The 13,181-nt window shown below is 35.9% G+C and overlaps 2 protein-coding genes across 2 annotated transcripts in view; one reads left to right on the forward strand and one right to left on the reverse strand.

Annotated features, from left to right (window-relative positions):
* The window catches only part of DNAJC14 (DnaJ heat shock protein family (Hsp40) member C14), a 1,080,043-nt gene that overhangs the window by 612,858 nt on the left and 454,004 nt on the right, over positions 1-13,181 (reverse strand). The window lies entirely within an intron of this gene.
* Positions 7,100-8,032, forward strand: LOC126023011 (olfactory receptor 2AP1-like). Its single transcript, XM_049784053.1, has one exon. The coding sequence runs from the start codon at positions 7,100-7,102 to the stop codon at positions 8,030-8,032; it is 933 nt and encodes a 310-aa protein (XP_049640010.1).

Below are 13,181 nucleotides of genomic sequence, written 5' to 3' on the forward strand. Positions count from 1 at the left end.
TGATTTAAAAAGTAAGAAAGCCTAACTGGAGCAAAGAAAGCCTCTTAAACAAGTGGTGTTGGCACAACTGGCTAGTCACTTGAAAAAAAAGCGAACTTAGACCCCCAGCTAACATCATGTACTATGGTAAAATCAAAATGGATTAAAGACCTTTATATCAGACCTGATGTCATAAGGTATATAGAACAACACGTAGGTAAAATACTCCATGACATTGAGACTAAAGTCATCTTCAAGGAGGAAATTGCACTCTCCAAGCAAGTAAAAGCAGAGATTAACAGATGGGAATATATTAATCTGAGAAGCTTCTGCACCTCGAAAGAAATAGTGCCCAGGATGCAAGAGCTACCCACTGAGTGGGAGAAACTATTCACCCAATACCCATCAGATAAGGGGCTAATCTCCAAAATATACAAGGCACTGACAGAAATTTACAAGAAAATCATCTAATCCCATCAAAAAATTGAGAGAAGAAATGGACAGACACTTTGATACAGAAGTAATACAAATGGCCAAAAGGTACATGAAAAAATGCTCCACATCACTAATCATCAGGGAGATGCAAATCAAAACAACTATGAGGTACCACCTCACACCCCAGAGATTGACACACATCACAAGGAATGAAAACAAGCAGTGTTGGCGGGGATGTGGTGAGGCAGAAACTTTTATCTACTGCTGGTGGGATTGCCAACTAGTTCAACCTTTCTGGAGAGCAATATGGAGATTCCTCCAAAAAATGAAAATTGAGCTCCCATATGATCCAGCACAAAAATACAATAAAAAAACACCTTCCTTACGCCTATATTTTTTACAGCACTATTTACCATAGCAAGACTCTGGAAACAACCAAGATGCCCTTCAACAGATGAAGGGCTAAAGAAACTGTGGTACATATACATAATGGAATATTATGCAGCCGTCAGGAGAGATGAAGTCATAAAATTTTCCTATACATGGATGTACATGGAATCTATTATGCTGAGTGAAATAAGTCAGAGAGAGAAAGATGCAGAATGGTCTCACTCATCTATGGGTTTTAAGAAAAATGAAAGACATTTCTCAACAATTTTCAGAGGTAAAAGAGAGGAAGGCTGGACATTACAGCTCACTTCATGAACCTCACCACAAAGAATGATGAGTTTAGTCAGAGAAATAACTGCATTGTGAAATAAATGAGAATATATGAGGGAAATAGAAAACCTGTCTAGAGTACAGGTGGGAGAGGGGAAGGAAGGAGGGATATTTGGGACATTGGTCGTGGGAATGTTGCACTGGTGATGGGGGGGTGTGTCTTCTTATATGACTGAAACCCAACCACAATCATTTTTGTAACCAGGGTGTTTAAATAAAAAATATTTTTAAAAAATAAATAAAAAGTTTAGAAAGAAAAAATAAAATAAGATATATTAGATTTAATAAAATAAATCAATAAAATAAAGTTGATTTAGAACCTGTAAAGATCCTGAGCTGTTGTGTATTCCAAAACATTGTAATCTTCCTTCAAACCTGAATGGCATTCTGGCTTAGTGAAGTATTCTTGTGACACATTCATTTTGTTGAGATTTTTCATTATCTCCCACCACTATCTTTGGGCCTAATGGAATTCATGTAATAAGCCTGTTGTGAATCTTAAAGATGCTCCTTTGTATATAATTCCTTTCTTGACCTTGATGCTTTCAGTATTCTATCACTATGGCTTTCAACACTATGCCAAGATGTGCTGAGGGTTTCTTTTTTTTTTTTTTTTTTTTTTGGTTTTTTTTTTTTTTTGGTTTTTGGGTCACACCCAGCGGTGCTCAGGGGTCACTCCTGGCTGTCTGCTCAGAAATAGCTCCTGGCAGGCACGGGGGACCATATGGGACACCGGGATTTGAACCAACCACCTTTGGTCCTGGATGGGCTGCTTGCAAGGCAAACGCCACTGTGCTATCTCTCCGGGCCCTGAGGGTTTCTTTTAAATTTGGTTCTTTTAGCTGGTTCTCTTAAGCTTCCAGGATGTGGGTGCATGCACACCTCAGCTCTGGAACCTTCTCAGCAATGATGTCTTCGACTGTTAATTCTTCATAAGGGATATCTTCTGGCTATCTAGAAACCCAATGATTCTTCAAATTTTTTCCATTGAATTTATCCACAAGTTATATTGTCATCAATTATTATATTTTGAGGATATTTTTCTATCTCTGTCTATTTATTTTAATGACTCTGCAACTTCTTGTTTTGTCTAAAGGTGTTATCCAGCTCATCTTCAGTCTCACTGATTCTATCCTCAGCTTGTATTCTGCTGGTGAGGCCTTCCACTGAATTTTATATTATTTACCAAGTTTTTTAGTTATGACATTTGTGTTAAATTATTCATGTCTGGGGCCAGAGAGATAGCATGGAGGTAAGGCATTTACCTTTCATGCAGAAGGTTATCGGTTCAAATCCCGGTGTCCCATATGGTCCCCCGAGCCTGCCAGGAGCGATTTCTGAGCACAGAGCCAGGAGTAACCCCTGAGCTTTGCCGGATGTGACCCAAAAACCAGAAAAAAAAATTCATGTCTACTATGATAAACTCTTGAATCTTATTCTATCATAAGATGTTTCCTGAAATTTTTGAACCTTATCCATGTTTTCTTTGATTTTGTTGAATATCCTCAACATTTCCTCTCTAAGGTTCTTATGTTGAAACTACATGCGTGGCTGTCAGGGTTCTGTATTGCTTACTCATTGTGACTGTTGTATTCTGGTAGTATTTTTACATGTTGCTCTGTAGATCATTAACTGGAAGAAATGTGTGGTTGTGGAGCAAAGTGAGCAGCCACACTTCTCTTATCTGAGCACACTCACTTAGGTGTGACAACGCCTCTTCTGAGTCACAAAACGGACATGAAAACCCTACACTTTAACTTATATTACTTAAGCAACACAAGTAAAATCAGCACACCAATAGAAAGCAAATGTCCTAAAGTCTTCATCCTATTTTAGGAGGCATATGATATTATTCATTCTATTCCAATATTAATATATTATAAATTATACTAAAATGATATTTAAGGTAGGTTGTTTTACATGTCCAGCATCTAGAGAACTGATCAGAACACAAGTCTGTTTTGCTGTATTTCCAAGGCTTTGTACCATATCTGTTCAGGACCTCCATGTCTCCTTGGACTTCTTCCCTAGTCCCCTATTAAAAGTTTATAGTAGAGTCCTCAGCAAATGGAGCTCATTAACATGATTTGAATGTGAGCCTCTGGGGATCTTTTTTTCTATCCTCAAATGATTATACTATAATCTCCTCTGAATAGAACGTTTAAAATATTTGCTTCAATCTGATATAAAAATCAGAAGAAAGATATATTCCATTTCTGACAGGTTTGAATAAAGAAAATAAAATTGGACAGCAGGTGATAGGTACATTCTTTATTATCAACATAAAATAAGCTTAATGCAAATTAATCACATGGTAAAATTATCTGCTTCTTGGTACATTTAAATTTATATGAACATTAGTGTCAACTAATGATGAGTATGTGTTTTCCTACTGAAATTTTATATTTGTAAACTCTTTTGATAACTCAATGATAAGTGGTGGGACAGTTAGTAAATTAAATTTATGCTTTCTCATTTCCACATCCAACTTCTTCTAATTTGTGATTCATTCCATGAACTTGTGTGAGTAAAATCTCCCAGCACCATCCTGAAGCTTAGGGGTAAGTACATATCTGCTTCTATAATATCTGTTACCTCTCCATAATCATAAAACAAAATCATAAAAATATTTTTATTTTAAAAGAAATTATGTGTAGAGATATTATTACAGATAAGGTACTTGTTTTGCACATGGCCAAAACCAGATCAACCCACAGCCCATATGTTCCTCCTAATCTAGACAAGAATAATTCTGAGTGTTAAGCCAGAAGCAAGCTCTGAGCACAAGGCAGTGGCCAAAAATGCCGGGGAAAAGTTGCCTGTCTTAGAAGATATTAACAGTAAAGAAACGTATCAGTCAAATGAAGCAGTTTTACTAACAGTTTTCAAACCTACACAGAAGTCTTACAATAAATTTCTAGAGCCAAGGACAATGGACATAAAAATAAAAAAAGTATTTTATCTCACATATATGACATATATTAATGATATACATAAATAGAAGTAGGCCAATTGTGATCAGATAATACACTACTAATACATCTTTCCAAGTTGAGTATATATAAATTTTTTGCATTTATTTTTATTTGAATTATGTTATATACTTGGGATATGCCAGAAATAAGTTTATTTTCTTTTCTCTACAAACAGACTTTCTGGATTTTATTATTATTACAACACTGTTATTTACAAAGTTGTTCAGAATACAGTTATTTCAGATGTTAATTGTTTTTTCAAGGCCATTCCCACCATCATATTGACCATGCCTCCATAAAAATCACCAGTTTACTTCCCACCCCACACCTGTCCCCTTAGAAGGCACATAGCAAATTTTCTTCATATTTCTTATAACAATAAAATAGTATATTGAATTATTAAAGAATAGATCAATAGAAGTTAATTTATAATGATTGTTTTATCAAACAACGGTGTACCTTAAGTCATTGTCTGAGAATTTACTAAGCTGAATAGTGCTATTTAAGACTACTGTGGCTATTGCTTTACAGCTTGGTGGGGTGCTACACAATTTTACATCAAGTTTTCTGTGCTCCTACTGCACTGTAAATACTGTGAAATTTGGAGATCTTGTGTAACTGAGTATTTGACAACACCATTAAGGAGCTATGGAGCTGGGCCAATTTTTATGGTAAAGAAGACCCTATGTGAAAGCTGCTGGGTCTATCTGGGAGGAAGGAAAATCTGTTCCACTCTAAAAATTTGACAGTTTTTAGCCCTGAAATTAGTTTGCAGTGTTTTTGGTAGTTTGGTAACCTGTTAAGGTCTGGATGTGCCAGAATTTTTCTCTATAAAACTGTTTACAAAAACTTTACTTTTACTAATATTTTTACAAAATATTTACTAACATTTTACTCAAATTTTTACTAATATGTTCACTATAATTTCCTAATAATTTTCCTAACATTGCTGTAATGAATATAATTGTAAGGGGTTTTGTAGTAAAATTATTAAAGAACTATGTATGATAGAATATGAAGGTTTAATTAATATATAAAGATGTTTTCCACAAACCAAATTGTAGAGAGCAAAAATATAAGAGCCTAGACACTCACATCACTGAATGATATGTACTTCCATCCATGCATCATCATGTCTAAGATGTCCTAGGAGAAAGCAGCAAAAATGGATCCAGATATCATGTGATCTGATATGTCTTATGACTGGGAAATGCATGTCCAAGTTGAATAGCAAGATGATTAGAAAAAGGTTAAATTGTCCAGAGTATTTTTTATATCTGAGGTTTCTTTATGAAAATGGAAGCCTTTCTCAAAAAATTAAAACTATTGTGACAATGTAGTTGAAATAATACAAGGATTAAGGCTCAGCTCTCCACCAGATCTTCTCCAGCTAAAGCACTCCCCTTGAGCATCCATTTTAGTGAGTCAAACACTCAGATGGTCCCCTGATCACCACTTTAGGTTTTTCAGTAAAAAAAATGATAATGATAATAATAATAATAATAATAATAATAATAATAATAAATGGCCAAAAATCCAGTAATATCTTGTTTGTTTGTTTGTTTGTTTGTTTGGGGACAACACCTGGTGACACTCAGGGGTTACTCCTGGCTATAAGCTCAAAAATCGCTCCTGGCTGGAGGAACCATATGGGACACCAGAGATGAAACTGCAGTCCATCCTAGGCTAGCACGGGTAAGGCAGATGCCTTACCATTTGCACCACAGCTCCTGCCCCAGTAGTAATATCTTTCTTAATGTTGCTAATAAAGTAACATTGCCATCCCCACTAAATCAGGAAATTTAAAGAATGGAATCATGGGGGGCCGGTGAGGTGGCACTAGAGGTAAGGTGTCTGCCTTGCAAGCGCTAGCCAAGGAAGGACTGCGGTTCGATCCCTCGTTGTCTCATATGGTCCCCCTAAGCCAGGGGCAATTTCTGAGCGCTTAGCCAGGAGTAACCTGAGCATCAAATGGGTGTGGCCGAAAAACAAAAACAAAAAAAAGAATGGAATCATGGGATCTAGGTCAAAAAATACATATTTCTTTCTTGCTATTAAGGAGATTGGAAATTTAAAAAAGACTTTTTAATAGGATAAAAATATGCTGAGATATATTTAACAGATGTATTTAACTTAATCAAAAATGTCTGAGAAAAAATGTTTTGTAAAGTTAAATGTTAAAATCTGAAAATTAGAGGGCCAAAGTGATTGCACAGTGGGTATGGCTTTTGCCTTGAATGAGACCTACCCAGGTTAGGTACTGGCATTGCATATAAAACCCTGAGCCTTCCAAGAGTTCTTTCTGAGAGCAGAGCCAAGAGTAACTCATGAACACTGCTGGGTGTGATGCAAAATGAAAAGAATCTGAAAATTAGAAAGCTTTCTGGCTCACAAAAATACATTTGAGGGTTAAAAATAAATCATGATTTAAGATAGAAACATTTAACTGATTTAAAAAGAGAAGGAGTCAAATTCTAAACAGTGTATGCTTAGGGAAGAAGAAAGCCAAACATAGAGGTATAATGTTACATTCTAGAAGAAAGAGAAAAAATTTTAACAAAAATAAAAAGTCATTAGAAAAAATTTTAAAAAGAGACTAATATAAATATGCAGAAAATAGTTAATAATAATGAGACTTTAAGATTGTGGTAAAGGAAGGAAGTTAGGTCCACTTTCTTTTTTTAATAAAAACAATTACTATATATTAAGTAATTTACACTTACAGTATCATTATTCTTGACATAACTACGATGATATTTATTGATATAAATTATCATCTCTGAATAAGGACTGAAAATCAGCACAACAATGCCTTTAAATGTGTAAACTATTGAACCAGTTAGGTGAAAATAAGCATCCATTACAGAGAAAATGATATGTCACAATTCCACAGAGAAAAAGAACTCTTATGCTCACAAACCTCTTAGACCTTACCTGTGTTTCTCACCATCTGCTTCCTCATTTGCATTCACAGACAACAAACCATAACAATGAGAAATCAAAGCTTTCTGAAGGAATTCATTCTTCTGGGACTTACAGACATACCACAGATTCAACCTATAATCTTCATGCTTCTCTTCCTCACCTACATATTCAGCATCATAGGCAACCTGACCATCATCATCCTCACTCTACTGGATGCCCACCTCCAGACTCCCATGTACTTCTTCCTCAGAAACTTCTCCTTCTTAGAAATTTCCTTTACAACCACTTTTACTCCAAGACTGCTCTACAGCATTTCAACTGGAAACAAGAGCATTAGCTTTATTGGATGCCTTACACAGTATTTCTTTGCCATATTCTTAGGAGCAACAGAATTTTTCCTTCTGGCTGCCATGTCCTATGACCGCTATGTGGCCATTTGCAAACCTCTGCATTACACAACTATCATGAACAACAGAGTCTGCATCCAGCTGGTTCTCTGCTCTTGGCTAAGTGGATTCCTAATCATAATAGTCCCAATCTTCCTCACCAGTCAGCTGAATTTCTGTGCTTCCAACATATTGAACCATTATTATTGTGACACTGCACCTATTCTTGCAATATCTTGTTCTGACACAAGATTTCTGGAAACACTAGACTTTTTCTTAGGATCCATAACTTTGTTTGTCACCCTAGTGCTAGTGATTATCTCCTACACAAAAATTATATGGACCATTGTAAAAATTCCTTCTGCCCAGCAAAGGAAAAAGGCATTTTCCACATGTTCTTCTCACATGGTTGTCATCTCCATCTCTTATGGCAGTTGCATCTTTATGTATGTAAAACCTTCATTCAAAGAAGGAGTTGCCTTCAATAAGGGCGTAGCTGTGCTACAAACCTCTATTGCCCCTTTACTAAACCCATTTATTTATACTTTAAGGAATAAACAAGTAAAACAAGCATTTAAGGATGTGACCAGAAAGATTATCAATCGTCAATGAGCATAAAAGTCAACTGAAAGAAAAATCTATTCATGAATTGCTTCTCATAAAAATTCAGGCAAAGACCTGTACTATATGAACAGTCAAGTTTCTTCAGCTCCTGAACCTCTAAACACTGACACCCCTTTTAGATAGAAAAATCAGCAGGCTGACACTTTTTTGAATGGATGCATGTAGATTCTCCACCTTGCTTGAGAGCTTCCACACCTGAACTCTACCCTATCAACCAGTCCATCACCACAACTTCACTAGTTGTTCATATTTTACATCCTCATGGTACTGAAGAGCAAAGAAAACCCACTTGGAAGAAGCTCAGAAAGACACAAAGTTCAATGAGGAAAAAAACAAGAACACAGAGGGCTCAATTACCACCAACCATATTGGAAATTAAAGTGAGGATGACTAATGAACTCAAAGAAACAATGGCACACATAGCAATCTAGCAATCTAGTAATGGGGAAGAAAATATGAATGCAGAAATGATAAAACTACACCTATAAATGAAGAGAATATAGGCTATTTTAAAACTCTATAGAAACTGTGAACAAGTAAAAACATGTGAGTGAAAGATCAAGAAGCTCCAAAATGAGATGGTGGAAGCCTCTAGAAAAACAACAGAATGTGAAAAATAGTCTGAGAGAATAGCATGGCTATCAAATAGCCCTGGGATGGGTTCAAGAGGAACAATATAAAAATTATTAAAGTTGGGGCCGGGTAGGTGGCGCTGGAGGTAAGGTGTCTGCCTTGCAAGCGCTAGCCAAGGAAGGACCGCGGTTCGATCCCCCGGCGTCCCATATGGTTCCCCCAAGCCAGGGGCGATTTCTGAGCACATAGCCAGGAGTAACCTCTGAGCGTCAAACGGGTGTGGCCCAAAAACAAAAAAAAAAATTATTAAAGTTTCTGAAAAGCAAGAAGGAACCTAAGCAATAGAACAGTGAGTAGAGCGTTTGCCTTGCATGCAGTTGACATGGATTTGATCCTAGGCCTCTCATATGGTCCCCTGAGCAGAAATGACCCCTATGCATAAAGCCAGAAATAATCTCTGAGCACTGCTGGGCATGGTACAGAAACCAAAAGGGGGGAGAAAAATTTAGATGAATAAATAATATTTAAAGAATTTATAGAGAACTTCCTAAAATTGAGGATTACAGGCACTAAGATCTAAATCCAAAAAATAAAAGAAAAGAATACAAAAGACCCAGTTAGAAAATACCACAGCACATTCTACTCAAAATGAAAAATTCCTGATACATTGTCTGTCTAAACCCAACTATGAAGAACTTTGTAAATCAAAAAGGTCTCAATAAAATATTTTTTAAAATAAAACTTCCAAAGGCAGGCACAGAATGTTAAAATTGCATGATTTATTCTTAGGAGATTTGTAATTGTGTAAGTGTGGATTGTGGGAAAAGGCAAAACGGGTTTAGAACAGGGCTACTGCAGGAAATCATCTAAACCAGGCTGGAGAGAGATGAAGCATAGGACCGGGAACTTTCCACCACATGGAGGGAGAGAGGAAAGCCCATCAACCGCAGTCTTTATTGAGAAGATAGAACCGCCTTCATGGGTGGAGATTTGGTTGGGGAGAAGAGTCTATCCAGAGGTTCTTCCCACCTGGTGAGCTTCTGATATGTAAAAAGGGGAACCATATTGGTTGAGAGTAAAATTTGATGGGTCACAACTGTTTAGAGTAAAGGCTGAATATTCCAATGCATAATTATTGTTTCAATTTCCATTCTGTGATTCACAGTTCAACTAATTTCTTGTCATTCAGTTTGGGGAGATTTTATTTTCTAAAATGTGTACATTTGTCATAGATTCTCTACTTTAACAGAATACAGTTGTTCATAGTAAGCACTCATGTCGTCTTGGATTTCTGGGGTTCTGTTGTAATTTCTTCCTTTTCTCTCATCTAATTTATTTGTGCACTTTTTTTCTTGTGAGTCTTGCTAATAATAGTTTTTCTCTTGATTATTCTTTAAAAAAATAACAGCTCCTGGTTGATTCTTTGCATTGGTTATATCATTGACTTCTGCTCTGGTTTTATTATATCTTTTCCTCTACTTGTGTTTGCCTTCCTAAGTTGCTAATTTTTTTTCCAGTTATCTAAAGTTGTAGAACTTATCTTTTTCTTCTTCCTTATGTAGGCCTGTATCACTGAGTTTATTTCCAATTATTGATTTTTCTGTGTCTCATAGATGTTGGAAACTCATCTTCACAATCATTAGTCTCAAGGAATCTCTTGATTTCCTCTTTGATCCAGCTCTTATTAAGAAGCATGTTTTTCAGTATCCTGGTGTTAGATAATCTTAACATCTTTTTACAATCAATTTTTAACTCTATAGCATTGTGATCTAATAAAATGCTTGTTATGAGAATGTTTCATGTGCATGAGAGAAGAATGTATAATGATCATTTGAGAATAAAAATCCCTATATACATCTCTTCTAGTTTCTCTTATATGACTCTTATCTTTCCTGATGTTCTACCTACTGGATCTATCTAGTAGTGAGAGTGGCGTGTTGAAATTTCCCACTACTATCCATTTCCAACATTGTGTTTCTCTAGAGTTTTGAGTAAAAGCTTTACAAAGCCTGCAGACCCAACATTTGGTGAGTGTATATTGATGAAAGTTAGTTCTTCTTGTTATATTTTTCCTCTGTTCAATAACTAGAGCCCATCCTTGTCTTCAGTTGCTTTCTTGAAATGAAATGCTCTTTGTTCTGAGATAAGTATCGCTTTCCCAATTTTTTTGTTTTCCAGTAGCATGTATAATTGTTTTCCATTCTTTTACTCTGAGCCTATATCTATCCTAAGGTTTTAGGTGTGTTTCCTATAATCAGCAAATGGATTGGTTTGTTTCCTGATCCAACCCTCTATTCTATGTCTTTTGATGAAAAAGTTTAGTCAATTGACATTTAAGAAAAATATTGACAAAAGGGTTTGTTATCTGTTATATTGTGTGGGATTGTTGCTGTTATCGTTGGTTATTTGGTTTACCTAAGTGAAATTTTAGTAACTATTTTAGAACCACAGTTTTTTATCACTAATGTCACACATTTTTTTTTATCAGAGAATGTTTTTAATTCCTCCTTCCCATAGAGCTGTGCATTGAACTCTAGGCTGAAACTTGGGTATACTTACAGGAATTGCATTAAATCAGTACAATGCTTTAGGAAGTTTTGCCATTTTAATTATGTTAATCCTCCCAATCCATAAGGAGGGTAGATGTCTAAATTTCCTCATATCCTCATTTATTTCTGAAGCAGTATTTTCTGAAGCTGCCCAAAAGACCCAAGGCTGCCACACCTGCAGACTACAGAGGCCCAAGGCTGCCAGGGTACAAGGCTCACAGGGTGAGTGGGGCCCCACTGCTGAGTGGGGCCTCGAGCCCACCCAGGAACACCAACATTAGTGACCACCAGTCCAGGACTGAGAGAGAGAAGAGAAGAAACTAAGTACACCTTTTATTTCTCCTGCAGTCAAGTCTGCTGCTGACACCTGAAGGTTTCAGAAAGAGAGACAAAGAGTTAGATGGAAATTCACTAGTGAGAGGTGGCTGGAAAAAAATCCAGGTTCAAAGAAGGAAAAAAATGGAATAGATACCAAACTGGCAGAATTTCTCTGATGCTTTATCGCTGTATCTTCCCTACAGTGAGCCACAGGCACTGCTCTGGTCACTATTATGGGTCCCACCCACAATGGTCCAAGTTTTCTTAATGTAAAGGCATGTCAAGGGGGTGTGTTCAAGTAACATGTCCAGGAGGGATGTTCACATCCAACAGTCATTAAAGTGAAGGTATCTAAAGGGCATTATCTAAGATTAGTTGCCAAGACTAGCTGCCAAGTGGGGGCTCCTAAAAGGGGTGTATCCAATTTCAACTGTCATAGATTTCTTTGAATATATCTTCCATCTCTTTAGATAAGTTGACTCTAAGATACGTGATTTTTGTAGCACAATAGTGAATGAGATTGGTTTTATCTCTTTATTCTCTTTCAATATTTTTATATAAAATCAATCCACTTTTCATGTTAATTTTGTAGCCTGACATTTTGAGATATAAATCTATTGTTTCTAGAAGCTTTTGATAGAGTGTTTAGGATATCCTAGGTACACTATCATGTCATTTGCAAACAGTGAAAACTTGATTTCTTCTGTTCCTATCTGGATGTTCTTGATATATTTTTCTTGCCTGATTGCTATGGCAAGTACTTCTAGTACTATGTTGAATAGAAGTGGCGTGATGGGGCAACTTTTTCTTGTGACACCTTAAGGAAAGGTTTTATTTTTCCCCAATGAGTATAATATTGACCATTAGCTTGTGGTAAATGCCTTGAATATATTCAGAAAAGATCTATCCATTTCCATCTTGTTGAGAGGTTTTACCATGAAGTGTGCCAGGTGTGAGGAATGCATTCTCTGCATCTACTGATATGATCATGTGATTTATATTTTTACTTTTTTTGATATGTTAACTTATATTAATAGATTTATGTTAAACCATTCTTGCAGCCCTAGAAAGACTTGTACTTAGTCAAGATATATGACCTTCCTGAGGAACAATTGAATACTATTTGCTAGAAATTTGTGTGGATCTTAGCATCTGTGTTCATCAATGATACTGGCCTGTAGTTATATTTTTTAAACACAATGGCTACAAGATTTTTTATATTAGTTCTCTTTTATTGTGGCATCTCTGTCTTCTTTTGGTATAAGGGTGATGTTACTTTATAAAAACAGTTTCTTTTCCTTCAATTTCCTGGAAGAGCCTGAAAAGGGTTGTCAGTAGATCCTCTTTAAAGGTATGAAAGAAATCACTAGTGAATCTATCTGGGCCTGGGCTTTTGTTTTGGGGAAACCATTTGATTAACTTTAATTTCCTCAATAGTGATAGGTCTGTTTAGATATCCCAGATCATCTTGGATCAACTTTATATAGGATATAGGAATTCAATAATTTATTTCTTACAGGTTCTTTTGTTTAGTGGCATAAGGTTTCTCAAAATAATATCCAATTGCCCTTTAAAATTCTGTAGTATCAGTAGTAATATACAATTTTTATTTCTAATTTAGTTTATTAAACTTCCTTGTCTTTCATTTCTGTGAGTATTTATAATGGTTTATCAATAGTTTGTTTTTTCAAAGAACC

This window comes from Suncus etruscus, chromosome 11 (genome assembly GCF_024139225.1).
Source record: "Suncus etruscus isolate mSunEtr1 chromosome 11, mSunEtr1.pri.cur, whole genome shotgun sequence".
Taxonomy (NCBI): domain Eukaryota; kingdom Metazoa; phylum Chordata; class Mammalia; order Eulipotyphla; family Soricidae; genus Suncus; species Suncus etruscus.

What these genes read in the sequence shown, in the direction of transcription:
- LOC126023011 (XM_049784053.1), top strand. Translation starts at nt 7,100, where the DNA reads ATGAGAAATCAAAGCTTTCTGAAGGAATTCATTCTTCTGGGACTTACA.